At 39.8% G+C, this 26,710-nt stretch overlaps 1 protein-coding gene across 1 annotated transcript in view; it reads left to right on the top strand.

Moving 5' to 3' along the window:
• LOC135263222 (histone deacetylase 9-like) overlaps positions 1-26,710 on the top strand; it is a 112,348-nt gene that overhangs the window by 13,433 nt on the left and 72,205 nt on the right. Inside the window, exons 3-6 of the mRNA XM_064351394.1 lie at positions 21,224-21,465; positions 22,039-22,189; positions 23,057-23,180; positions 23,527-23,648. Of these exons, the coding sequence (XP_064207464.1) occupies positions 21,224-21,465; positions 22,039-22,189; positions 23,057-23,180; positions 23,527-23,648 (639 nt within the window). The remainder of the gene's footprint in view (positions 1-21,223; positions 21,466-22,038; positions 22,190-23,056; positions 23,181-23,526; positions 23,649-26,710) is intronic.

Here is a 26,710-nt window from a genome sequence, read left to right as displayed (position 1 = left end):
CGTGTGTGCGCGTGTGTGTGCACTCTTCGTTTTGGTAGTGTATGAGAGGGTGCATTTAAATCCTTTAGATTTTGAACTTGATTATTCAATAATGGAATAAACTACAGGGTTTCATTCAGGAGACATAGATTTCTGAGAGAAAAGCTGTTTTTATCGGATTTCCTCCAGGAGACATTGTGTTTGAGGCTGTTTGAACTGCAGGAAGTGCTCATTTTCATTTTTGTTGTGTCTGACAGTTGTGTCTGAAACATCAGTGAAACAACAGCATTTTCTGTTGTCAAGAAAAGAGAAAGAAAAATAAGAAAAAAGAAATGCACAAGTTCACCAAACAAAAAAGAAATCTTTTTTATTGTTATATTCACTACTTACTATGAGTGCTTGGTTAAAGTCAATGAATGGCAGACTTGAAAAAGAAATGAATTAAATATTATTTGTGAATTAAAAATCATCAACAGTTCAGATATAACAACTGGAATAATGCTTTTTAAAATTATGAACAGTTCATTGTTTATTGATCTTGCTATTGCTATTACATGAACCTTACTCATTTAACAAAAATCATCTGCTATAACCTGAATCGCTTTAGTGGTCATTAGGATACAATATGATTGGTTAAAAATGACAGGGCGTGGTTGTTGTTTCAACATGGCGCTCAAAGTCAAAGATCACGGTCTAGCTGAGAACATAAGAAGTGCAGCAAACCATTTAAACTGTAATCTGTGGTGAATCAACCAGTGTGTTCCATTTGGTCTTGTGTTAGCGCCATAGTGAGGTGAAAATGACTAAAGAAAAAAACGAACAACTATTGCACTATTCCCAGTTGCATCACCCGTCCATCACCAACAGAAGATCAATGCTTTCCAACAGAGCAGAACATATCGATCAATTAGATTTCTGTGAGCTGTGTTTTGTTTCCTGTGACCTGTACTGTTCCACTCAAAGTGTTATTTTTAGAGTTCTGTCAATGCAGAATGTGCAGTTCAAATTCAAGGCAACAAAGCAGCAAAATGCTACACTGAAAAACAAACTAAAAGGTTGTGACCTAATGTTGTTTTGATAATTGCTTTAAATTTTCTAAAATTGAGGCTTTGATAATAGACAAGGACCTCTCAAAATGTCTTCAAAGAAAGATGCATATGAAAGAATATGATAGTGACTACTGCATCATTTTCCATGATAAATGCTTTCAAACATAATACAGCTTATTTATTTCAAGGTTAGGGCTATGGCAATTATATGACATGAAAACAAACAAAATTATCTTTCAAACTAGACACAAAATGGCTGAAATATTAATCATAGGTTTTAACAACTGGGGACATGTAGCAAGATGGTACCTAAACTCCGAATTCATAATGCATTGACTGAATGTTCCACCTAACTCTTTCAAATGAAACATCGTTTTCACATATTTCTATGCATATGCATGTATATTGAAATAAAAAAAGAATAAAAAATGAACAAAAGCCAGTGCAATGATATATTGCACGCAAAGCAGTTTAGAGAGTTTAACAGTGTAAAAGCCTTACATAATAAAACGTTGCTGATACTGGCGAACAACACATTCTTAAGACATTCATAAGGATCATATTGGATGTCCACACAGGTTTGGTATGTTTGCATGCCATGTTTACAAAACCATGTACACAAATAGTTAACTGATAACATGACATAACTATATTCATTTTATGAACTCTATGTTATTACGCAAAGGGTAATACTGTACTTTCAAAAATTGATTTAAGGTTGTGGACCAAAAAGCACTGCCTTTTAAGAGCTTTTCGTATGTCACTTGATACAATCTGTAAAGCAGGTTGAGTATTGCCCAGAAAGTACTACAGGAAATAGCAGAGGAGACCAGACTGCTTAACCTAATAAAAGCCACAGAGCCTGAATCATTAGCTGGGAATCTCTGCCCCTTAACATATCCGGACGAAAGGGCTAATTGGATTTGGACCTTAAAACCACAATTTCAGTGTCTTTGTGCTTTAAAGTTTTTATTCTTTGAAATGCTTTGAAATTATAATAAATAAACTTTTAGAATAATTTAGAAACTTTAGTTTTGTATCACTTTTGGTATAATAAAGTAGCACAAATTATAAAAGATAGAGCAAGAAAGATACTGGGTTAAAAACCAGAGAAAATCACCACAATTGAAATCAGAAATCAAATAGAAATAATAAAGCTGCAATGGAATCCCATAAAACACTTATAAATGTACAATACAGTGAGATAGTAAATATTATTTAAAAACAATAAAATGATGAGCAAAACCGCTCATTCTAAAAAAAACATGTTTTAAGCTGTGATGTAAAACCTGCAACTGCGGGTGAATCCGTAACATATTGTGGGAAAGTGTTTCAGAGTTTGGGGGCTAAAAGCTAAAAGCAGCTTGTCCTGTGGTCATAAAACATGCTTTTGAATGATGATACAGGTCAGGTGAAGTCCTATGATCCTCAGTAGGAGCTCAGGTTTTTGCCCTGGGCCCGTGGAGCTTTGGAGCCATGGAGAAAAAAAGTACTACAATGCCACTGTCTTAGCAGTAAGTCACCATGAATGTGTTTGCCAGTAGCTTAGCCACACCTTCATGGTGGCTTACTGCTAAGACAGTAGCTGTACAGTACTTTTAGCCTCCATGGCTCCAAAGCTTCAATAGGGACCATATGTACAGTAAGAGTTGATTTAACACTGAAATTTTTACTGTGTATAACCTACTACTACTATGGCCCAACATATATTCACCCTCAATGCCAATGCATAGCTGCAGCTACACTGACCTTTCATGTGTACAACTGGCAGAGAAATTAAATAGAAAATAATGAACTAAATCTATAAATCAATACATAAAGAAGTGATGGGTAGGAGTGACAGGTACAGTAAGCAAACGGCATGCTGTATTCTGAAATGCACATTGTATTTCACAGTGAACAACAGATGAGCAGTTCCATACAAACCTACAAACGCATCATTTGTTAAGCCTTGAAAAAGCTTTTTTATTGAATACATGTAATTGTTTTATATATATAATTCTTTATCCTTTTTCCTACGGTTGTTGTTTCATGTATTCATAAAACAAAGAATGAAAAACTTCCAAAAAATGATGAAGATGATCACGGTGGGTTCCTCAGCATTGATGGTGAGAAGTGATCAGGGATTCCTGCCAATCTGTCCAATAACTCACACATGCAGTAAATGGCTGAGGAGAAGCTGATGCAAGTTTGTTGGCACAAATGTAATTTGTGTTTTAGTGGCAATTCCCTGTCGCAGCTGCAATTTTTCCCAGGGTGAGTGCCGAGCTCCAGGGACTTCCGACTCGGGGGCGGTAATTACGTCAAGGTTTCCCGTTTCTAGGTGTCTCTGCACTGGGTACTCCCAGGTGGTTCTCTGGAAAATGGCAACTATCCTTTGGTAATGTTGATGTCGGCTACATCCTCCCCAGGTAACATGATGAAACTTCATAGCCAGGGCACATGGGCAAGTACATACTAAGTGTCCTACTCAAACATGCACTAATAGCACAATGCATGGTAGAGGAACAGGAACACATAAATTCTGTTTACTTAATTAATATATCCTAATGAAGCACATGTCTGAATGCTTAGAAATATAATGAAAAACAAGGACTGAAAAGTGAGTTGTTGACTCATCCTTTTCCAATCATGGATCCCCTGTTAATGAGCGTAAGAACCTGTGAGGGCGCTGAGACAAAAAACAGGATCTAATTAAGCAAAAGGTCTTGTTCACCACTGGTGTCAAATTTTGCTCAGGTGTGTGTGTTTGTGTGTGTGTGTGTGTGTGTGTGCATGCATGTAACAGATGATTACACAATATGAACTTGCTAATTGCATGTGTACGTGCTAGCAGCAGGATTGCCTTAACAGGTAAAATTTAATTGCTATATAAGTAACAGGGCTAGGTGATATTGTGTAGACCTACTTAAAACTGTTTATAGCAGGCATAGTAGCATTTTAATACTGTGTGGTTTTCAAGTCAGATATCTTACATGCTCAAATTAGTGTTCATGTGTACATAATTTTTATTAAATTTGCACAAAACAAATCTTTTACCCGTGTATCTGTTTATTATGTATCTGTTTCTATATCTTATTATTTTACTCTCATTTAATTGAGCATCGTGTTAGTTCAGTCAGGCCACGATGTTCACTTATCACAGTCCATTCACATAAGAAATGGCGGGGTATTTAATCTGCTTCTCCCTACTCTTTTGGCTGCCTCCTCCAGCATGCATGCTTGCTGCACGCTGGCAACCAAAACCCCCTCCTCCACCCCAGCTCCATCACTCATGTGTTTATAAGACTGTCCTTGCTGCTGCTGGATATGTTCTGTGTTTACCCCTGTTCTGTGGGGGGGGGGGGGGTTGCTGCTGCAATTCCCTGCCTTATCCACACATGCCTGTGTGGATGGGTAGGAGGGCTTCCAGAACAGAGCCACACTGTCAAATATGCCAGGTCACATCTAGAGCAGCTCAACATGATGAGGAACTAACATGACTAACATGAAGACCATATACTCAGTGAAGTTTCCTTTGTTCTGCTAGCATGATTAAATTCACAAGAGAATGTTTTTGAGTTAAATGCTTATGGTTTAAGTTCAGTTTTTGATGTCTGAATCACCCAACTTCTGTCATGACACACAAGCACAATTTAAAGTAATAAAGCTATAAATATTGTGGTGTGTATTATTATCATTGTGAGATATGTAATTTGGTTTTTTGTTTATTTCAGCCAAACCTAATAAGTAAAGTATGTCCTGTTTAGTCTAGGAAAAACCAAACAAGTGTTAAGCAGTGTTAAATAACAGCTGCGGTGTTCATTGTTAGCACAGTGACCCAAAACATAGTTTGAATCATTACATTTATTTAGCAGAATCCATTGTTTGTTTGAGTCTGCTGTTCTTGTGTGAGCTGGCTTATTAATGCAGCCAAACTGCTAGTACAAGAATGCATGATGTGTACTTTAGAGCTGCCAGGACCCATTTTCAGTTGAGGGCTGGGGCTACAGAACATTGTAACTGATTTGTAGCGCATTCGGAACATTTTCATTCACTACCACATTTCCCCCCTGGTGAATCCCCTGCATTTCGATTTTGTGCTGTCTTAGGTAGACACTTTAATGGTCACTTAGCAACAATGGAACAATTCTACCCTTTAGCTCCTGTTTGGCCTCATATAGCCTCCTATGTCTCTAACATTTTACAGTACATCTCTGCATTATGTATTGTTAACTCTTGCAATATAATTGATGTCTGTGTTAGTATACTGTGTAATTTTCTTGCAGGTGCACCAAGCATGTTACAGACATTTTAAATAATAGTGAAGCAATGAGTTGAAATAAGTTCATAGTAAAACATTACAAATGGGAAAAGCAGTGACAATGAATAAAAAAATAAGTAAAAACACAAAAGACAATATCAAAATGATGCATGAAATGAAAGAAAGTTCAAAAGAATACATCTGAAATAAGACACTAAAGTCGTTGTTCTAATTCCTTATGGAAGATTTTAGCTTAGATTTTTGGATTTTAGCTTGGGCTCTGGAGCAGCCAAAAGGGCTTTGCTATTGGACCTGATGGGATGCTCTTCACTATCGGTGATAAAAGCTTGGCTGCATAATCAACCCATATCTTCCCTCAATAATTATCAATTCAATTTTCAAATACATTAGAAAAGCAATTAAAAATACAGTACAATATACTTTGTGTTAATGTTGCGTATTGTTATGCCTCTTACACACACTTTATCAAAAATTCTATTAGAATTATAATATCTGTAAACTCCTTGTATTTGGTCCTTCTGGAACAAGCTGTTGGGTTGGGTTTCATGTTAGAAAAACATTTTTTAGCTTGAATTTGTGACCCAGAATTAAGGACAATGTTTTTTGGTTTGATTGAATAAGGCCTCATCTCATTAGCTGTGATTAATAGGCTAGCTGCATGAGATTAAAACAAGAATAGTTTAATGCACCAAAAATATCCGCAGCCTCTCCTATAAATACTGTTATCTCTTTGTTTGTCTCCACACCCCAGAAAATCATGTCAGAGCTGTAGGGAGTGCTGACTGCTTTCATGTTACACAATGCCTATTGTTATATGACATTTTGTTCTGAAGCTCTCTTCTTGATGAGTTGGCCACACTTTTTTCCCGCATTTTGGAGTGGAAAGCACTTAAGAAAGCTGCGCAGAGCTGATGTGGCGAAGGTGACAGGGCGCTCTGTCTATGAGGGCGGAGTTGCGTTAGCCATTCGCTGACGTGGGCGAATAAATGCTCTAATAGGACTAGAGCGGACAAAGGCCGCCGTTGACGCAGGAGGACTATAACTGGTCAGCCACAGGTTTGTGGATCTGACCCACTGCCTTCTTACAAAGCTATTTATAACACTGCAATCCTTTATCTAGTTCAGAAAGCTAGTTATAAATAAAAAGTGTAGGTTAATCACAGCTAATGGTCTAAATAAGTGGTAACCGACCCTGTTCCTGGAGTTCTGCTGTCCTGTAGGTTTTGATGCTAACCCTAATAAAGCACATCTCATTGAACAGCGAGTGATTGTGTTGATCTTCTAATTAGTAGACGTGTGCCAATTTAGGGTTGAAATGAAAACCTACAGGATGGTAGATATCCAGGAACAGGGTTGGTTATCACTGGTATCAAAGAACTGCCTCTAATATGTATATGTGAGCAGCTGTAAGAGCTGTGAAGCAGCAGGTCTCTGGCCTTTTCAGTAAATTTTAGCAATTTGCCAAAAAACCGTGAAAACTGAAATATGACTCGTTTTAAGCAAATATTTAGATTTCCATAGCTGAGAATGAGACCTTGTTTCGCTGTTAGTATGCATTTACAATATATTTGTGTTCTTTAATCATATGTCTGAACCATTCTCATTTTGCGTACCATATGTACAAACAGCAGAGTTACAAATTCCTCATTCAGAGCTGCTAACATGGACCACATTAACAACATCATATTTATTTTCGGCTTGATTTTTCTCAGGGTGAACGTGCTTGAACAGTGACATCCAAAACCCTGAACCATCTGGTAATCAATACATGTGACCATAAAGACCTTCTTGGATGAAGGTTTGGAACTTAAAACACACTCTGATGTGATGACAGATGGAGGTGTTTGGTATCGTTTGGTAAAAAAAAATCTTCTGCTAATTCAGTGACCAAAGACCTCAGATTTATCATTTGAAGATTTCACTAATGATTTACGGAGCTTTAGTCATAAGAAATCATTGTCTGATTAGGAAGTTGTTGAAGTTATTGAAAAATCTTATGAAATTTTGCATTAAATGACAATTAATAAATGTTTTAATTTCAAGGAAACCTACATGATGTTTTACATTAAAGGATCAAAACTGTCAAGGTGTTCATATGTAACATGAAACGCACAGTTTATTAGGCGGTCATATTGGTCATTGTGTATTGGTTTTATGTTTATTTTTTTGACTATGCACTGAAGAACCATTGTCTCCTTTAAATACCACAAATAAACTGTGGAATTGTAAATCTGATTCATTTTACCGCTTTCTTGTAATGCTCTTGTAAAAGAAAGGGGGGGGGGTTAATTGTTTGCCCGGCTGAAACAACACAGTAAAACCCGTCTCTCTCCTTCTACCCTGCAAGACTGGAACTAAAAATAGCTGCTCTGGCTCACTGCCTGTGGCTGGGGGACAGGTCAAATTATGTAGAAAGATGAAAAATTTAAAGGCACAGCGTGGTTTGACACACTCGGCTCTGCATCACCAGCTGGGCAGAGGCAGAATGTTCAGGGCATGTACAATGCGACTCTTTCCTACTGAAATGTAATTCTTTCCGCACATAAAACATAACTATCTTGTGCGTCAGATGAATTAATATGAATCTTTACTGTATGTATTTGGAGATGGTAAATTTGTTTTCCATACATTTCTCTATGCTACCTGTATTTTATCAAACGATGGCTCTGAAATATGTTGGTAAAGAATAATGGGTCTGACGAAGAGCTTATAGATTGAAACGTTGTGCTTTGTGTTAATAAACACCTTTATTTTGGGAGCAGTATGCAGTGTGCGTACTCTATTCTGAAATACGTTGGACCCTCTGAATTTCCCTTGAGCATGACTAAATGTAGTCCTTGTTTAGGATGCCGCATAATAAAGGGCCTTCTGGCCTTTAGACAGAAGCCCGTAGCTTGATTGGCAGGTCTCTGAGCCCATGCTTGGTGAGGGGAACAGCGGCTGTTACTCACAGATGGCTTCAGTCGTGGTGACAAAGCTGTTTATCACATTTGTTTATCCCACACTGCTGGCACTGACTAAGTCTTCCTGAACAGACTCCTTATGATCAATGCAGCCCTCAAACCACCCCTACGAGCAGCATTCCCATTATCAACCCACTTCCATATGATCCCTCACTTTGTCCCTCATTTATTATAATAGATCAGATTTTTTCTTTAATTTTGCAACTGTAGGAGTTCTGTTTTAGTTGATCTTGTTTAAATTTATTATTATGAATGTACTTTTTTCTACCTATTCCTTCTCTAATTATTATCTTTGTTTTTATAACTTCCATCCCTCTCTGTACATAACAATTCATCTTGCTACAGTATGTATTACAAAATGTGCTCACTTAATGTAGTCCTTGTCTCATACGACTAACTTGTTTTCAAGATGTAAAAAAGGGCATAAATGTATAGGAATAAGAACAAACTGTATATTTGAGAAAAAATTATACAATACATAAATTGATATTTATTAAGAATTCATTAAAATGTAAATGGTACTCCTCCAGTTTCTCCCAGCTTTCATCATATTTGGTGTTTTCTTATGCAGCAGTATGAGTATGACCATTGCAGAAATACATACAGAAAATGAAGTGGGATTATTTACATTTATTATTTGAGGTTGAGGACAATGTTCATTGCATAGCTGTCTTAGCCTTCTAGCTTGTAAGAAGGCAGTCTTAAATGAATATTAAAAGACAAGGATTGTTCCACTTATAAATTCACACTGAAAAAGTGTAAGTTAAGGTAGAATTTAATGCTTGAAATTTAAAGTTAATAATTGATATAAGCATGCATTCACAGGATAGACAGGATAGACATACCGACTACGTCTAGCCAAGCATTTTGACTTTATTCATAAACTTTTTAACATCTAAAATTGCTATGAAACATATGAAAAGTATTATGATATTTTATGAAACATATGCAATGTCCAAATAAACCCATCTCATTAATTGTTAATAGAAAATCTTTTTTTAAACTTACATGGATATACCAAGTTGCTCAAGACATTAAACAGTACAAAAATATAGTCTTTCCTCTTAATTCAAATCCAAAAATGGAAGTGTGCTTAGTAGGCACGTGGGCTTAATAGGTACACCAACCCTTGCATCTCAGATCTCACCTGAGAGGAAAAGTTAAATTAACAGCTGCGACAAAGACAGAAGTGTTTCTGGTGATATTGCTTAGCAGCTTTAACTGTCTTCTGTCCAAAATTTCTCAATAAGGGTTTGGTAAGGTTAAAATCAAATTATTTGTGTCACTGTCGTTTTTGTTTTAATTATGTCATAATTTGATGCAAGAGAGGAATACAATAAAAAATTGTTTAGCATGCTCTTAGAACTGAACCTTGGCTGACCTAGAATGAACATTTGTTATGAAAATAGAAGTGGTTAAAACATGACAGGAACAGAAAGTAGAAACCAGTCATTTAGGTGTTTTCTTCTGAAGTACAAATAGAATCAGTGAAGTCACATGTTAACTATATTCATGTTCCTTGCCTGAAGTTTCATAATTATTATTCCAGAAATGAACAATTGTACAAGAAACTGAAGTATAATTGTTCTTTTCTGGAATAATAATTATGAAACTTCAGGCAAGGAACATGAATATAGTTAACATGTGACTTCACTGATTCTATTTGCCTGATGGGGCATTGGACTGAGAACCCTAATTAACACCCCGTGTTTTCTGTAGCATAGTCTTCTTAAAGAAATCCATCCAGGGCAATTATATTTTTGTCATGCTAAAGACAAACAGATGGATGACAGACAGACGGATGGTGGGTGGGAGGATGGACGAATGGATGGACGGACAGACAGACAGACAGATAGAATGAAAGTGGAAGAATGTTAAAACCTTGTCATTGACAGCCAGATCAACGATAGTGGGATGACCCCAGGCAGAAAATAAGATAAATTACACAGAGAGATCCTACAGAGAGGTAGCACAAAAGGAGCCAGGTGACATGCCTTTGGGAGAAGACAGAGAGAGGACAGCTGTGTTTGCTGTGGTATTTTTAAACCCGTCAGTGCTGCTCCAATCCGTGCACCCCTGCCTGACCTATTTTTGGCTGGGGTTGGCCATTGTTCTATTTATGTCACCTGTGGGCCACGCTGTTGTTGATTCACATGCAAATGAGCTTGTACCCAGTGCTGGCCAACGACTGGCAGGAGGTTTGGCTGGAGACAGTGACTTTTCATAGCCGCTGAAAACAACGCTCAGTCTGGGAACACTCTTTCCATTTTCTCTGTTTCATTAGAGAAGGAGGAAGACAGAGAGAAAGAAAATGATAGAAAGGGAATGAAGGAGGGTGAAGGCGCAAAATAAAATACAGAGAGAGACTATTTCTCGCAGGCTACAGTTAAGAGGCAGAAGAGTTTTTTGGTCTTCTTGCCAGCTGCTATTCTGTGGGGATCCAGTGATCTAAAAATACCCTGGCAAAACACTCCTTTAACACGCTCGGCATTGTGATTTCCCTCTCTTGCCACTCAAAGACACAGACTGGGAGGAAAAGAGGAGGAAGAAGAAAAACGAGGAAAGTGGCCAAAATAGTTTGTTTTTAAAGAGGAGGTTGAAGAGTAGCTGGAGTGGCCCCCCACCCCCCACCTCGCTGCCCCCACTAAGGGCAGGGCTGGTTGTCGACTGTGACAGGAAGCGCAGGGCTGCCATGAGGCAGCCAGCTCGAGGAACCCAGCGCTGAGTGGAGTTTCGTTATGCTTCAGACTATTTACGAGGGCGAGTCCTGCTTCTCCTCAGACGGACTCCGTGGACACCGGCGGCTCTTGGATCGACAAAAAATGCACAGTGCTAATGGCTCAGGTGACCAGGCAGGCCCTCCTTTCAGCTCCCCCCTCCCTCCTCCTCTTTCTCTCTCTCTCTGTCCCTTGCTCTATATCTCTCTCAGTTGCTCTCTCTCTCCCTCTCTCTCTCGCTCTCTCTCTCGCTCGCTTGCTCTGTCTGTCTCAGGGAGGGGGAGCAGGGGGTGGGGGAGGCGGCTCAAAACTTCTCACAACACCAGGGCAGCATGATTATTCAGTGTTTACAGTTGGAAGGCAATCCCTTTGCTCGTACGCTGTGGCGGACAGGGCTGACGCCTGCTCGGCGTGTGCGTGTGCTAGTAGTTTGTGCTCTGGATTGCGACTTTCATTCGAGCTGCCTCCAGGGATCACTGTAGTGAGTATGAAACTGAGCCTGCGCTCATGTGGCTGTGCGCTTAGATAATGATCAGCGAGGACCACAACGCGCGGTGTGCCATGCAGTAGAATATCAGTGCCGGGCTTGTTTACCTTGTTCCCGAACCTCCAGCGAGCCTCAAGCGAGGTGCCATTGCACAAAGGATGCCGCGCCTAGTTTATTGTTGGTTTCCGCTTTGGACAGTGTGTTTAAATTGCTGGAAGTGTCATGCGCGTATAGTAAGCAGAGAGGGGTCCATATTTGTGACATTTTCAACAGGTTTTCAATGTTCTATTTTTGGCGTGGAGTCTTCAGTTGATGTAGCCTTACCTCTGTGTACGTACACTGTTCTACAGACTCCGGTCACTGCGCAGCGTGATGTGAAGAGCATCAGAAATAGCGCAGTGAGAGATAATGTAAAAAGGAGGCCATTGTTATCCCCTCAATAAGGGAGACGTGGTCTCGACGGAATGTGTGCCTTTTCTCGATTCACAGTTTTGGGGGAGAGTTCGGTACATGAATGCGTGCCTTTCATGCAGAGCACAAAATTGACATCACCATGAGCAACACTTATTAGCTGTATTGTAAGAGCATGACTCACAGGGCTCTTTCTCTCTTGTCCAAGTTTACTGTTATTCATAAAAATAGAGATGACTTACATCCTCTCTGCAGTTTACCGAAATGTCATGAAACCAAGTGGGCTGTAGGTGTTGTTTCTGCGTAAAGTTTGAAACTGCTTCCTTTCGACGAGCAGAGGAAGCGCAGAGATGGTTCTCTTACTCACCGCCTCTATTTTTAACATTGTTTTATTGTCATGCTTAAGGCACAGTGAGCACAGCGGTGATTCGTTTAGATTATCTCCATGCCAAAGGGGAGACAGCCTGCCAGACTGCACGTTGGGTGAACCTATTTATCCGTCTCAGCACAAGCAAGCTTGGGGACACTGGGCTAAGGAGACACAGCCGTCCCCTCGTTAAACAGCTTGAGTTAATGCGTACAAGCAATATTTTTTAAGAGTGTGCGCTAAAAGCAAGCTTTTCCTGTTTTTTCTCCAGGCATTGAACGGACAATCTAGGCTTCTTGCGTATTCTGTGGGTCAGCTATTCTTAGGCATGTTATTTTCAGCTTATGGCATTAGGGCGCTAAGATTAGGCAGTTAGGCGTTATCATTCCATCTGAGCTAGATCCTAATATAACTGTACACCGGAACAGTTATATATAGAGCATTTTGTCATTTTCACTCTTATTTATGGCAGATTGAATGAAGATAGACGGCTTTCTTCTGAGACCAAAAGTTGTACCCACTTGCATGGGTGGTTTGATAGCTGAATACCAGAAAACAAGCTTCATGGTGGTGGGATTTAATTGTGGAGGCCTTATTTTCTCACCTCTCTTTTTAAATGTTGCCACCGAAGATTGTATGTCTAGGGTCTGCTTGGGCTACTGTTGTAGCCGTTTGCAAGATAATCTGCTGATCATTTTACTGTGCTTACAAAATTACCCAACTATTGAAATAGTAAATGGAAACCATAGGATCTAACTTATGCCTAGCCATTAAAGTGTACTATATTTCCAAAGTCATCCTTTTGGTGACAAAGAATATGTCAGTCAGTTTAGTTGTACTGTTGGGGGTAAGTGCATGTTTCTATGTACAAATTGAAGTCTAGTTCTAGTGCTGTACCTCTGTTGCTGTTATTCAAGCATCAGTTTTCTTGGTCACTTGAAAAAGGGAGAAAAGAGTGGAGAGGAGCCATAAGCCGTGTATCATCCACTCTCTCCTCCCTGTAACAGTTGCATTACTGAGAGAAGCTTCATTTACTGACAGTCAACTGCTATCTCTCCTAACCTTCCCTGATGAGCAAAATCCAATTGAAAACACGCAGGTATAAAGTATATAGATTCAAAATGGCGTATCTATATGCACTGTGGTGATCAGTGATGTTGAAACGTGGAAAAAGTTTAAAATAACAAATACTCTTTCCCCAAATACACTTTATCCAGCAAATAAAATAATTAATGAAATTAGCTTTGTGCAGTGTATTTGGAGTGTTTTCCATCAAAATAACAATGCATCTCTTGATAAAGGATTAACAATAGAAAACTCATTATTTTCACCCTATCCTCCGTAGCCCTGGCAGATCCTCTTCTCACTCTGTTTTTGTAGTCATTGCATGCATTAATATGAATGGCCTCTTGTTCTGTAAAGGACATAAAAACATGGCAATCGTACTTAATTAAGATGCATTTGTTGTAATTTTCTGTGACAATAAGGCTGTACAAAGTACTGTTGTGTTCTTTTGAAGTTTTAAAAGATATATAATAATAATTAGATGTACTGCTTCCATTAAATTGCGGTTTTCATCTCCTCGTGTAAAATTGGAGAAGGTGACACTTTCACTTTTCACTTTCAGAGGCCCATATTTCATGCCCTGACTGCACAAACCATTTCTCTTTTCATATTCATAACTGTGCTCTCATAATACAGGAAGTAATATACATTGGTATTGATACAGTAGCAGACATTAGTACAGATCACTTGGGGAACACATTCAGACATTTGCAACAGGTGTGCTTTTTATCTCTTCTTTCTGTGCCTTTCTTGCAACCTATTAAGCATCCTCCCCCTTCCATTATTTTAGCTGAGCACTTTTCCATTCGAATGCAGTTAACTGGTTGCTGAACAATATAATACATAATTATGAGAAATTTATGAGAAGGTCACAAACTTAAGTGCATTCTAAATTTAGACATGATTTACCCCTCTGAGTGTGCAAAGTGGCTACTGTGTTAGGCCCAATGTTACTAGTGCAGGGTCAAAGGTCATAAACTTCCATCATAGCCAGTCACTAAAAAAAACAGCATGGGAAGCCCATAATTCAGAGGCTTAGAGCATGGCACTGTAGTCCGCTCCAACAAAAACAAAAAAGAGCACTGCTGACACTGAAAAACCAATAGCCAAGATTAAAATAAACAATGGCTATACTGTTTTGCTATAAAGTAACATCTGAGTATGTGATATAGGTTTGCAACAAAAGTGCAGCTTGTATAGTGAAGAGTAGGTAATAATGTTTTTGAATATTGCTTTTGTGCAAATGATTATTTGCAGATGGCCATGTGATGACAATAGCCTGAAGCCCAGGAGTATGACTGACTGTGGTCTGTGGCGTGGAGCTATTTGCAAACAGATAGCCTTCAAGCTGGGGGCCTAGTTCAGTGACAGTGGCGATCCTGGAACTTAAAAATAAAAGCCTGTTTCCTGCTTTAGACATGCCAGCTGCCCAGAATATCTCCACCCTTAATGAGAGAAGCAGCATATCGCAGGCAGGGGCATCCATCTACTTTTGCCATTATAAATAGTTCTCCGCACCCTCAGCTTCTATTAATACAGCTGAAGGGGAAGAAATGGCACATCTTAGTGGGCCTTGGGTTGTTTCTGGATGCAAAAGCAACTCTTTAATGTTGTTGTGACCTTTAAACAGATCCAATTGGAGCATGCAAAGTGATGAGGATTAGTCTGTTTGTCGGCAGGACCAAGAAAGCACCAGACTGCCTGCCTCCATGCTCTGTATACTCACATATCGCGTATATATATGCAGGGCATATTTCACGTGATTTTCTTTTTTAGTTTCCAGTAGTTCTTCGTTCAGCTTTGACTTGCAATTCATCGCAATGCGTTATAAATGAGTTTACCAAACTTTTTAATGGGAAAACATTTCTTGCATTTATTTGACAATCACATTTAGGGTCAAATGCTGATTGAATCCAAGCCAGGGTTAGTTTGTCTCAGTGTTTTGTACAGGAAATCTTATAAAAGTAGCACTTGCTCGAGAAGCCCCAATGCGAAATATTTTGTAACCAAGGCACTACACTGTTGCCCACAGGTAGTAGATGGAGTGACATTCATTTCTCCATGAAGCAATTCCTCAAATTTCCTAAAGGCAAAAAAGAGGTGAATTACAAAATGAACATAACAAACAACAACTTTGAAAACTTTTCATGTAAGAGGTTGTGAGCGTCTGTCTTCAGTTGGATGGAACATCAGTTAGATGACCAATGTGGATGACAAGGCATTGGTGCTTTGTTATCCACCTTGAATGGCAAGTAAATAAATAACATTTCCTTGCTATTTTTTATTTATTATTCATTTACTTTATTTTTACTTTCAACAGCTGCCAAACTCATTTATTTTCAGGAAAAAATGTGAATTATATAATCCTGGCTTAAAACTCACATCCTTAAACGTAGGTAATACAAAGCTTTTTGAGAATGTCAAAGAACATTGCAGTGTGATGCCCATTTAATTGTGAGATTATTATAACTATAATGTCCCCAAAATAGTTTTAGAACATAATCATATGAGCTAATGGTCCTTATGATATCAAAATGTTGTTCAAAGGATAGCCAGGAAACCAGATAAATTTACATGTCGAGGACACTTGCCCTGACATTCCGGGAATGTTCCGGAAACCAAAAGTTGTTTGCTCGGATGTGTATCTTTGCAAAACTATCCAAAGGGAATCTTGTTAATGTGGCCAATGAAAGAACGTTAAGCATGATAAAGAAGGCTTAAATTTCCATCATGATGAATGGTATGATCAGGGCGGATAAACAGGCAGTAAGCTGGAAGTCTTGCTTGTGATTGGCCTTATCCCTCTTGGCAGACTGTAGGGGGAGTCATTTGGGCACGGTGCAGGGTTCTTGTCACTCCTGTGTGCTAAAAACAAACTTGGACCTGTCATTCATAAATCTCCGACTGGCCAGAATTCAGTGACACGTCCAGCTTCTCCCCACCAATCAGGAACTGAATATTTTTTACCCCTTGGGAAACTGCCCCAATAGTCCAATCAATATTCTGAGATATAATGGCCAGACAATAGCAGGTATATGATTTTCATATTTTTAGGTTATATTGTTTTTTTCTCATATTTGTTGGCTACTGAAAACACTGCCTGGAAGTGCAAAATGTAAATGCATGAATGTACGGTTTCTTGTTATTTCTTTTTTTTTTTCTAAGTGTAAAAATAGCACAGTGGCTCCTCAAATGTGACACCCTTTCACACATTGTCTCTGTAAAAAAACATGGCTCAAAAAAGCTTTTATATTTAGATGTGGTTGATGGCAGTTCTGAATGTTCAGCTTCAAATGGCATCCTTGGTATATCAACACCAGATTTCAGTTTCACAATCATGTGATGGCTGAATTTCTGATCCTCTTAATGTAGACTTAGATGCCTAAACTCATACCATACAGATGTATAATTAGATTCCTTAAAATGTAAGGATTCAGGATGCACGTTAACAGAAGAATAAATACTGATAAATCAGCATGAATTTAAGAAGCGAAAATAGTTTTCATTTTCCATCTACCTCATTTTGAGTATGTAGGAAACAGCCAGGAGAATTTCAGGTGGGAAGTTTGCCTATGGAAATTAACTTCACCTTAATTACTTTAGTTGTAATGAAAGATCTTAACACCAGTGTACCTCTGTGCTTCACGTGAGTCACAGACTATGTGTGCACAGCAATTTTATTATCATTTCATCATGTTTAATGTGAGGTAAAATACACGTTTGAATATTTATTGAGAAATTCATATTTAAGTCCAACTGTATGACCTTTAATGTTTATTTTAATGTTTTTATTTTTTATTTTAACACGGTCATTAATATTACTATGAGGGAATGTTGAAACATTCAGAATGTTCTCCTGATGGGCAGATCTTCAACACATTTCCTTTCATCATGTGCTATGGAGGATGAGTGTGTTTGGGAGGGTACGTGACCACATTTGTGAACAGGTGTGTTCTCAGGGGAGTTTGGCCATGGAACCTGAAGTCCTGGTATACTGATTCCCTGTAGAATGAATAGAAGTAATGACCATTTTTGGTCTGTCTGCTCATGAGAAAGACAACAAAATATAATCACACACCCTTTGCACACATGCAGCCTTACTCTGAAGTGTTACAGCACTAATGCTAAAAGTTAGGAAATATGTGGAGTACATACACCAGATATATAATAGCTAACTTACTAACTAGCTACAGTACCTGTTTTTACAGTTCACATAGATGTATGTGTGCATTAACTGTAACAGGATATTAGCTATTATGATTCACTTTTCTTTCTTTATTTTCATTCTTTCTGTATCATGATTCACTGTTCTTTCTTTTCTAAGCCAAAGTTAACTGAATATTGCCTTGTTGGTACTGTATATCTTGATTATCTATACATTTCTCATTCCTTCACAGTTCTTATTTAGTTTTTACCAGCCTTTTGTCCAGATAAGAATTACTTTTACTGTAAATTGTTTATGCTACTAACCTGTTAAAATAATATATGGTAGTTGGTTGTAAACACAAGTAGCTACTAGCATTATTGGACAAGTTAATATGCCAGTTTGTTGTGCTCCCTGTGTTAAAGCAGCTACAGCAGTGGTAACCAACCGTGTGCCACCCCAAAGCACACCTCATTCAACAGCTAGAGATCTTGTTGAGCTGCTAATTAGCAGAGTCAGGTGTGCCAAATCTGGGTTGAAATAAAACCTGCAGGATGGCAGATATCCAGGAACAGGGCTGGTTACTGCTGAGCTACAGTAATTGCTGAAAAACAGGTGATTTAAAGGCTATTCATTGTTGAAGGTATAGAGTAACTCCATTTTTTATGACCACTTCCAATAATAACCTTCAGAGGGTACAATGACTGGAAGGACCTCAGACCAGGCTCAGGAGTTTTACTACATTGACCTGGGTTTTTGAAGTCGTTATTGGATCTTGGTCTGGGTGTGGCTGGATGGATAGCTCTTGATAGGAAAGGAATAGGAAAGAGGTTTCTGTGTTTTTGGCTGTTTCATTGGGATGGTCACAATCTGGAGGAATATCAAGAGATTCAATCAGACACCATTAAACATTCCCAGATGCAACACAATCCTATTTTCATTTTCATGTTCAACAACAACAACCACAATGTAGCTTCAAGCTCACACCCCAAAGTACAGCCTCTTCTGTATTTGTTAGAGCTTTCATTTCAATCAGTTTTACTGATGAAAGTCTTCCCCTTTGATGACAGTTGCAAGAGTACATGAAACATGGAATAAATGAGAGATCACAGCAACAAATTCTCTGAACCGGTAGGTGTTTTTGAGGCTATATTTAGCTTCATTAGAGCGGTGGCGGCAGCGCTGTCTGACTCCGCATGAGCCTTTCATTGGCCAGGTCTGCGGGTGCTCCTGGAACACAGCCTGTCTGCTGTTAAAGAGCCCTTTGTCAGGTCCTCAGCAATTAAGATTAATATTCATACTTATTTGAATAAGGTCTCGGCTACAGGTTGCCCTCTCGCTGTGAAGCGCACCTCTCTATTTAATTGTTGCTATTTTTGCTCAGGCTGAAAGCAGTAATGCAGTCCTTGGTCTGTTAGGGAAAAAAAGCCTGTTTATCTTACCTGCAGTTTGACTAAACAGACATTCATGAGCCTTATTTATGGCTAATGCTATTTGTGTACTGTTTATGCCAATATGCCAACATTCTATTTTAACTGCGTCAGTCTTACATGGAGGGTATCATATCCCTGGTCTCAGAGAGATGACAGAATGTTGTGAGGCTCCATGAAGGCAGGAAGAGGAGACATAATTATGTCGAATGGTTGCCATGACAGTGTGCTGGTGGTGGTGAGGGGTGGGGGGGGGTGGTGGTTGTCACAGCCTGAGAGTTGCATTTTAGCTCAGAATTGTCACGGGTACAGAGGTGCAAAAATTCTCAGAGGCAAAGTCTGCACCCTCTTCCTCCAGTGTGCACATAGAACTTGTTGATGCTTTTCAGGACGATGTCCTAGCCCTACCATGTTTTACTCCTTGGGGGATAATATGTTCTCATTTGTGAATAGCATCGGCTTATCAGACCTCTATATAAGGACCATTGTGTTAAGACCTTAGCTGACATTTCTGAGTGGTTTGCCGGCTTATATTTATGTTACTTCCCATCTACCAGTAGCTTGCGGCATTTATATTGGATTAGATGTTCTTTTGGTCTGGCAGTGATAAACTGAGTAATAACAGTCAGGACAGGATGGCATACTCAGATGTGTACATTTAATTTTCTGTGAAATATTTACAGTTTTGGAACTGGTGGGCAGAGAAAATAAGGCAGATTTGACATTCCAGTGCCACTCAATAACTACAGAAAATAAATGCTATTACTGCATGCAAGTAGAAAGAATTGAATCTCTATTGTCTGTGTGCTTTTTGTCAAACAATTTGAATGCCAAGAGAGTACTGTACAATTATATCAACCATCCCGCGCCATTTGTAAAAGGGTGTGATTTTACATGCTTCTTCATGCCTGAATATATTACGTGTGGAACACACATACAGTGTGTTTGCTTTTATTTTATGACCTTCCAAAGGGTGATGTGTATATTACCTGTTTATACACCTTGGTATTTAAACTGAAAAAATCAGTTTTGTAACATTGTTCAGGGATACACTGTAATAGCAGTGCTCTACCTGGGATGTGTACCAACAATGCCCTGAACCTGATGGAGTCCAGTCCAGTTCCTTAACCTATCCACACCAATTACTCTCAAAAAGGCTACCTCAAACAGATGTTGCTGAATTATGTACATAGGCTATTTGCTAGCCATGCTTAGATGTTTCCCAGTAATGTGGGTTTATGGCATAAATAGTGAGGGGGTACCATGGAAGAAGTGGGCATATGCAACTCCTTAATGGTGGTAGATTGGTGGCACTCAGCATCCCTGTTCCCCACGAGGAAGGAGGCCTCATCCACACCAGAGTGTGCTGCTAATTTGTTGTGAAAATTGGTCTATATTTAGACTGGACGATTTGATTTTGGAGCGTGGTTGGGACACATTTCGCAGAAGGTCATGAACGCCCACCTCCTGCCATTTTACTTGTTCCCCCTGTTCCTACACTGTTCCCCCACAGCGGTCAGTCATGGCCCAGAGCACTTTGAGAAAGACAAAGGCCATGTCCAGTCATACAGTACCAAGGACATTAGGACATTGTAGATTCTTTGAAGGAGTGAGGCCACAGATAAATTTAAACAAGAGCAAAAACCACGGGATCCACAAACAGATGGAGCAGGTCATTTTGTGACCTGACCATTTATGTTTATTTTTTCTTCATTTCTGAGGGGAATTAGGAAGGTTGTGGTATGCGTGCCAGTCCCAGGGAGGGAAAAAGGGCCTTTAATTGCTGTGGGTTATTTATGTGATTAGGAATGGTTATGATTTTTCAGTAAATAGTGCAGTGCCCCACCATGCTTCAAATGAACATTTCAAGCATTCGTGTTTGGCTGCCATCAAATCTCAGCCCTGTTTGTTTTGGTTTGATTCTGGACTTCTCTGACTAAGAACGGATATGAGCATGTGTTTGTTTATAGCAATTATATTATAATTGACTGTTTCCTAGGATCATATAAGCAACCCGAGGAGAGAGACTTGTGTTTTGTATTCCCATCAGTTTTTTCTCAGTCTTCTCTTCTTTCTTCGTCTCTCCCTCTCTGTAAAGTTGATTGGTTGTCAAATCGATGCTAAACTCAAATGCAGTGCCTGTTGAATGTGGTCTCTTGTCCAGCTTTTCCCACATCACCTGTAGGTCACTACTTAATGAAGACTGAAACTGTGAGATGAGATGACTTCTATTTAATGCATTTCAAAGAAGCAACCATTCAAGTTCATGTAGTCAAGTACTGGAGTTGTTTTTCTAATCTCCCTCCCTCTCTTTCTCCCTCTCTGTCTCCCTCTCCCTCTCTCACAGTGGAAATTAAGCCAGAGGTTCAGACGGTTCTGGAGCCTGTTTCACCCTTGGATCTTCGTACGGATGTGAGGATGCTGGGCCCGGGGACAGACCCGAGCGTGTGGGAGAAGCAGCTACAGCAGGAGCTGCTCCTGATCCAGAAGCAGCAGCAGATCCAGAAACAGCTGCTCATCACAGAGTTCCAGAAGCAGCATGAGAACCTGACCCGACAACACCAGGCCCAGCTGCAGGAGCATCTCAAGGTGAGAGTGCACTCATATCCCTAATGTACCAAAATTCAGTCTGTACCTGAACTGCCCATTTCTAGATGGGCCAGGTCTGTGTTTGAAGTAGAAAAAAACATTCATAGTTCATAATACTTTATATCTTTTAAATGCAATTTTAATTGTATTATGCAGTTTTACATCCATTTTATATGCTGCGACAGGATCAGAGTTTCAGAGCCCATTGTCTAGGCCTTGCTGTGTCTCAGAGTAAGGCTGATGGTCATGGCTGTAGCTGATAAAGAGAAAAATGTAATTCTGCAGCAGTGAGGGTCAAGGCCGTCTCAGATGACATCACCTTCCCGACACCCCCCTCAACAGCTTCCACACCCCAACCCCCCTCCCCCCCACCCACACACACACACAGACACACACACGTGTGCAGTCACACACACACGGACACACACAAATGTGTGCACACTCACATGTGCCTTTACACACACACGCACACACACTCCCACACACACACGCACGCCCCCCAGCACAGGCTGGCCTGCTCAGTAAGACACTGCTCCATGCCCTAAAGCTACGCTGCTGTCTCTTGTGCCTCAGCTTCAGCAGGAGCTCCTGGTCATGAAGCAGAAGCAGGAGCTGCTGGAGAAGGAGAGGAAGCTGGAGCAGCAGAGCCAGGAGCAGGAGCTGGAGAGACACCGCAGGGAGCAGCACATCCTCATCCTGAGGAGCAAGGAGCGTGCCCGAGAAAGTAGGAGCTTTGAGTTTTACTAGCTGCGCGCAATGCACAGGACATCCTCCACACAGCTTATGCCCTCAGCACTTCACACAGCTTCAACACAGAGTGTGCTTTTTATGTGAATTAGCGATCCTGGAAAGTATAGTCAACAGCCTTTACATATTACTAACCCACTGCATACTGTGCACTCTCTGAGTATTAAACACCATATCCACCATAAATACCGCACTAAACATGTACCCACAATCTGCACACAAAACAGCTGAAGTCCCAAAAAAAGGGTCCAGTTTTTACAGTTTTTACAGTTTTTACAGTGAATGCACATCTCCAACCTAATATGTGCACTCCTTATGCATGTGGTCATCTGCAATAATTGATAGGTAAAAATTATTTTGCTAATGTATGCTTTTAAAAAAAGAAACAGAGCTGTAGTTGCCTACCATGTTTGTGTGTCACATTGAATGATAATTATACATCACTTTGTGCATGTAGCAAGGCAAATACAATTCAGTAAATGAAACAGTGTATACATCAACCTGTCAATTTAAACTCAGTGCGCCAGAATTATACATAGCAAGTGTTGGTTTGGCACTCACACTTGCTGTGGGCGCAAACCTCACCCTTATCCTGCTCCGAAATAGATCATCCACAAGGGGGAGATATTCCTTCATAAGTTACTGAGTCCACTGATGGGTTAAAAGATCTGCAGTACTTGCAGCTATGTGTTGTACTGAAGCATTTGGTGATATAATTTCACATTCTCTTTATTGGTGCCCCTGGGAATTGCTACAGGATCTAACGGTGGTGACTCTGAGCGTCACGCAGCTTGGAGCTGCAGGATAATCCCAAGCCCTCTGCATCTGAACCCTGCTTTCACAGGTGCGGTGGCCAGCACAGAGGTCAAGCAGAAACTCCAGGAGTTTCTCTTGAGTAAATCTACCAAGGACCCGGGCGCCAACGGTGTCAGTCACCCCCTGGGCCACCACCCCAAACTCTGGTACACGTAAGTAACATTCCAAGAACATTCCTGAAATGTTTCGTAACTTTAGTTATTTCCTTGCCTCGGTTTGCTGAGAGAGTATAATATACACAGTTTAGTCCTGTTTTAATAAAAAAATTTAATTTGAAAATTTGAACACTATGAGAGAGCTGTTTTCTGACAGTATTGCATGAGTGTGAATTTGACAGTGTGATACAGCACTGTGAAAGTAACACAGAATATAATGCAGTACTGAACATAATTTCATTGCCACATGGATATCTATGTAGATTTGGACAAAACTTGCATGCCCCCTGTCTTAACTAGGGTAAAAATGTGTCTCGTAACATCACACTTTCTGTTTCACCAGAGCTGCCCATCACACCTCCCTTGATCAGAGTTCACCCCCCCTGGGCGGGACATCCCCCACCTACAAGTACACCCTCCCCTCATCTCTGGACAACAGGAATGACTTTCCGCTGAGAAAGACAGGTACGTTAAATCCAAACATCCTCCTGGATGCAAATTCCCCCCTTATACCCCTGGTGACACTGAAGGCAGCTCATGTACAGTGTGAGAAGAAAGGCATAGTGGTGGACCTTGTGGTCAGTATCCCCTCCCCCAAAATATTAGGTTTCTGAAAGAGGGACAAAAGGCATTATTGAAATCCATATCATTAGATTATTATCACTGTTAAATGATAAATCTGACGCTTTCAATTTGCTACAATGGTGGTCTGCGCATCTCTTCAGTGTTTCCACAGTCATCGCAGTCATCTTGACAAACCTCTGCTATGGTGGAGATGGATGTCCACCCAGTAGCACTGACTGCCTAAATGTTTGCAGATGGGTCCGGGTGATATTAATCACTGTGGTATGAGGTCAATGGTGCATGTCACATAACTGACATCCTCAAGTGGTGGATAATATGGCCTGTGAGTGTTCCTGTTTACATTTCGGGTCACCCCTTTTCAAAAGAGCGCTTGCCCGTGGCTGCTAATCCAGGGGTTAATGCAAGCTCTTGCAAATTATCTTGAAGGGGGCCAATAAGCGAGGCGGGAGGGGGGGTATAGGTTTGAGATAGGTTAATGTTTTGTACGCCTCTATCAGTTTGGAGGTGACTATATTGTCACTTACTAGGGTCACCATTGGGCCTGTGGCCATGGGGCACTCCCTGAGGATAGTCACCTTTGGTCACATGACCTCTGACACAAGCCAAATGGTCTTCCTTGCCCAAGGGGGCACTCTGACTCTGACAGGACTTCTACTCGTTCAAGCGGTTTTTCAGCTAATAGAGGCAATAACTCAAAGCATTTTTCACATAAAAATGCTATTTTTGTTTGTGCCACTTGCACATAGAACGAAGTGTACAAGTCAGGAGGGAAAATAGCAGAGGAAATCATATAATTTCAGCTTTCTATTCATAGATTTTTTTTCATGCGCAGTATTTTAGATCGTATTTGAAAATGAGCTAAAGGGAAAGGCAGGGTGAATGTATCTTATTTCCCACTGGAAGGCGCACAGTGTGTGCAGACATGAAAGAACAGTGCAAGCTCCATATTTTGTGGGTTGAGTAAACCCCAAGACAATATCCTCTGAAGAACCTGTGGGGTCCAAAGCATGCTATGGCTTCATGGTTTCACAGCACTCAAATTAAGTGAAGCCCAGCTGCATCATTAAGTCTGAATAATGGAACAAGTGTTAGCAATTTATTTTCCATACTTTCATATCACAATTTCAGTGGTTTAATGAATGTGTATTTATAGATTTAAGATAAATATAATGTGCAATGAAAAACAGATAACTAATATAGCTGCAATATTCCCAATTCCTAACTCGAAGTGTGAAGTGTCTTAGTGGTCAGACTGAACCTGAATATGAAATTAAATGAAAAGAGACAGAGCACAGGAAGAACAAATTACCTTGCAGTGAAGTACAATCACCACAAGCAGCAAGTTTTATAGCACCAAGCATCTCAGATGTCACAGCTGTGATGAGGACCTACCACTGATCTGAACAGCCTACCAGACACACAGTGTTTTCAGTCATATGCTTGTGCAGAAGACATTTAGTTAGTGAAGATGGATGAGTCAAGATGGATGTTGAGATGCATGTGTAAAACAACATTGCTTCATTAAAATTATAAAGCCATGCCTTCCAGAGGTGTGCAGGGTTCATGTGAGCTGAGCAAAAAGATGGAAAGGTGTTTAATTTCTGCTGAGTTATGAGGCCCACTAATTGTTTTGAAAATAATACAGGACTTTTCATAGGAAAGAGCTTACGTCTTGGGTTTAAGTTCAGGGGAAATCCCACGAGAGCTCTATATAAATAAGAATTATACCTCCCTCTTGGTCTCAGTGGTCGCAAATGCCTGACAAGCCAAAACTGTTCATAATTTTGCTGTGAAGTCAAGGAAATTACATTACATTCCTTTCCCCCTTTGTGTCCCATTGAATTATGGCTGTAAACAATTATACCTGTTCAAATGACTTTACCATCTGGACTAGCACATTGTATATCTATGCAATTAAGCCTTAAAGTTGTGGGAATTTCAGAGCATGTTGTGTAGTTTTTATGCAAAATGCAAACTTGTTTTAGTCAATTATGTTGCTTTGTTTAAACACACACTTCAAAAGAACATAAAAGCCATTGGTGTTTATTGTGTCACTTTAGACTCCTTGGAGTAATTACCTCTGTATGGGTACCATACCTCCATCATTCTCTCCCTCTCTTGCAGTCACTCTGTGAATATGTAAATGAAGACTAGATTGAGTCAGGGGATGGTCTTCTAATATGCAGTTTCTGAAATAATAGTATTTTTGTATGAATGTCCAAGCTGCCAATTTCTGATTTAATGTATTCTTTCTCTCACAAATACAGAATGTATTATTTGCATTTTAACTTACTTAATGTTCCATTCTGTAAAACATTTCTGCAAACATATGTATTTACAGCCTCATGTTATTCAGTCAGCATTATTTTTATATTTAGTCATTTTTAAACATTGAGACAAATTTTATTTTCCTATCCAGAATTGAATTCAAATAACTTCATAGGTTTCATCCTAATGAACTCTTATTTCTGCTTAAGAGTAATAGCCCCACATATGACAAGAACATCCCACAGACCACTTCCTGTTGCTTGGATTTGCTTGGATTTCAGCCTTTAGATGTGGTCATTTCCTCCTCCACTTCCTGTCTGTCCTTATTAAATCCCACTCATAAATTGGCAAGCAAGATGAAGAAACAAAGGTGCTATTTGTTCTTCTGCCCAGCACCGGTAACAGTTAGTTGATTGGCACCTGTCACCGGTGTGTAAGACAGAGGAGTGCATAATGAAGTGCGACAGGACTGTTTACTTAAGCAACGATAGGGGTTTCAAAACAAAACAGGGACAATTTGTGGGGATGATAGCTCAGGTTTCATCATAATGGATTGAGTTTAGGGAAAGGGAGGTACACTCTATTGTATCAGGGTATTAAAGAGTGAATCTGTTTGACAACAGAGCTTTAATAAAGATCTACTCTAGAAAACGCAATGAGAAAGTAAGTTCAGG

The sequence above is a fragment of the Anguilla rostrata genome, chromosome 1 (assembly GCF_018555375.3).
Source record: "Anguilla rostrata isolate EN2019 chromosome 1, ASM1855537v3, whole genome shotgun sequence".
NCBI lineage: Eukaryota > Metazoa > Chordata > Actinopteri > Anguilliformes > Anguillidae > Anguilla > Anguilla rostrata.
This window is presented reverse-complemented; position numbering and strand designations above follow the sequence as displayed.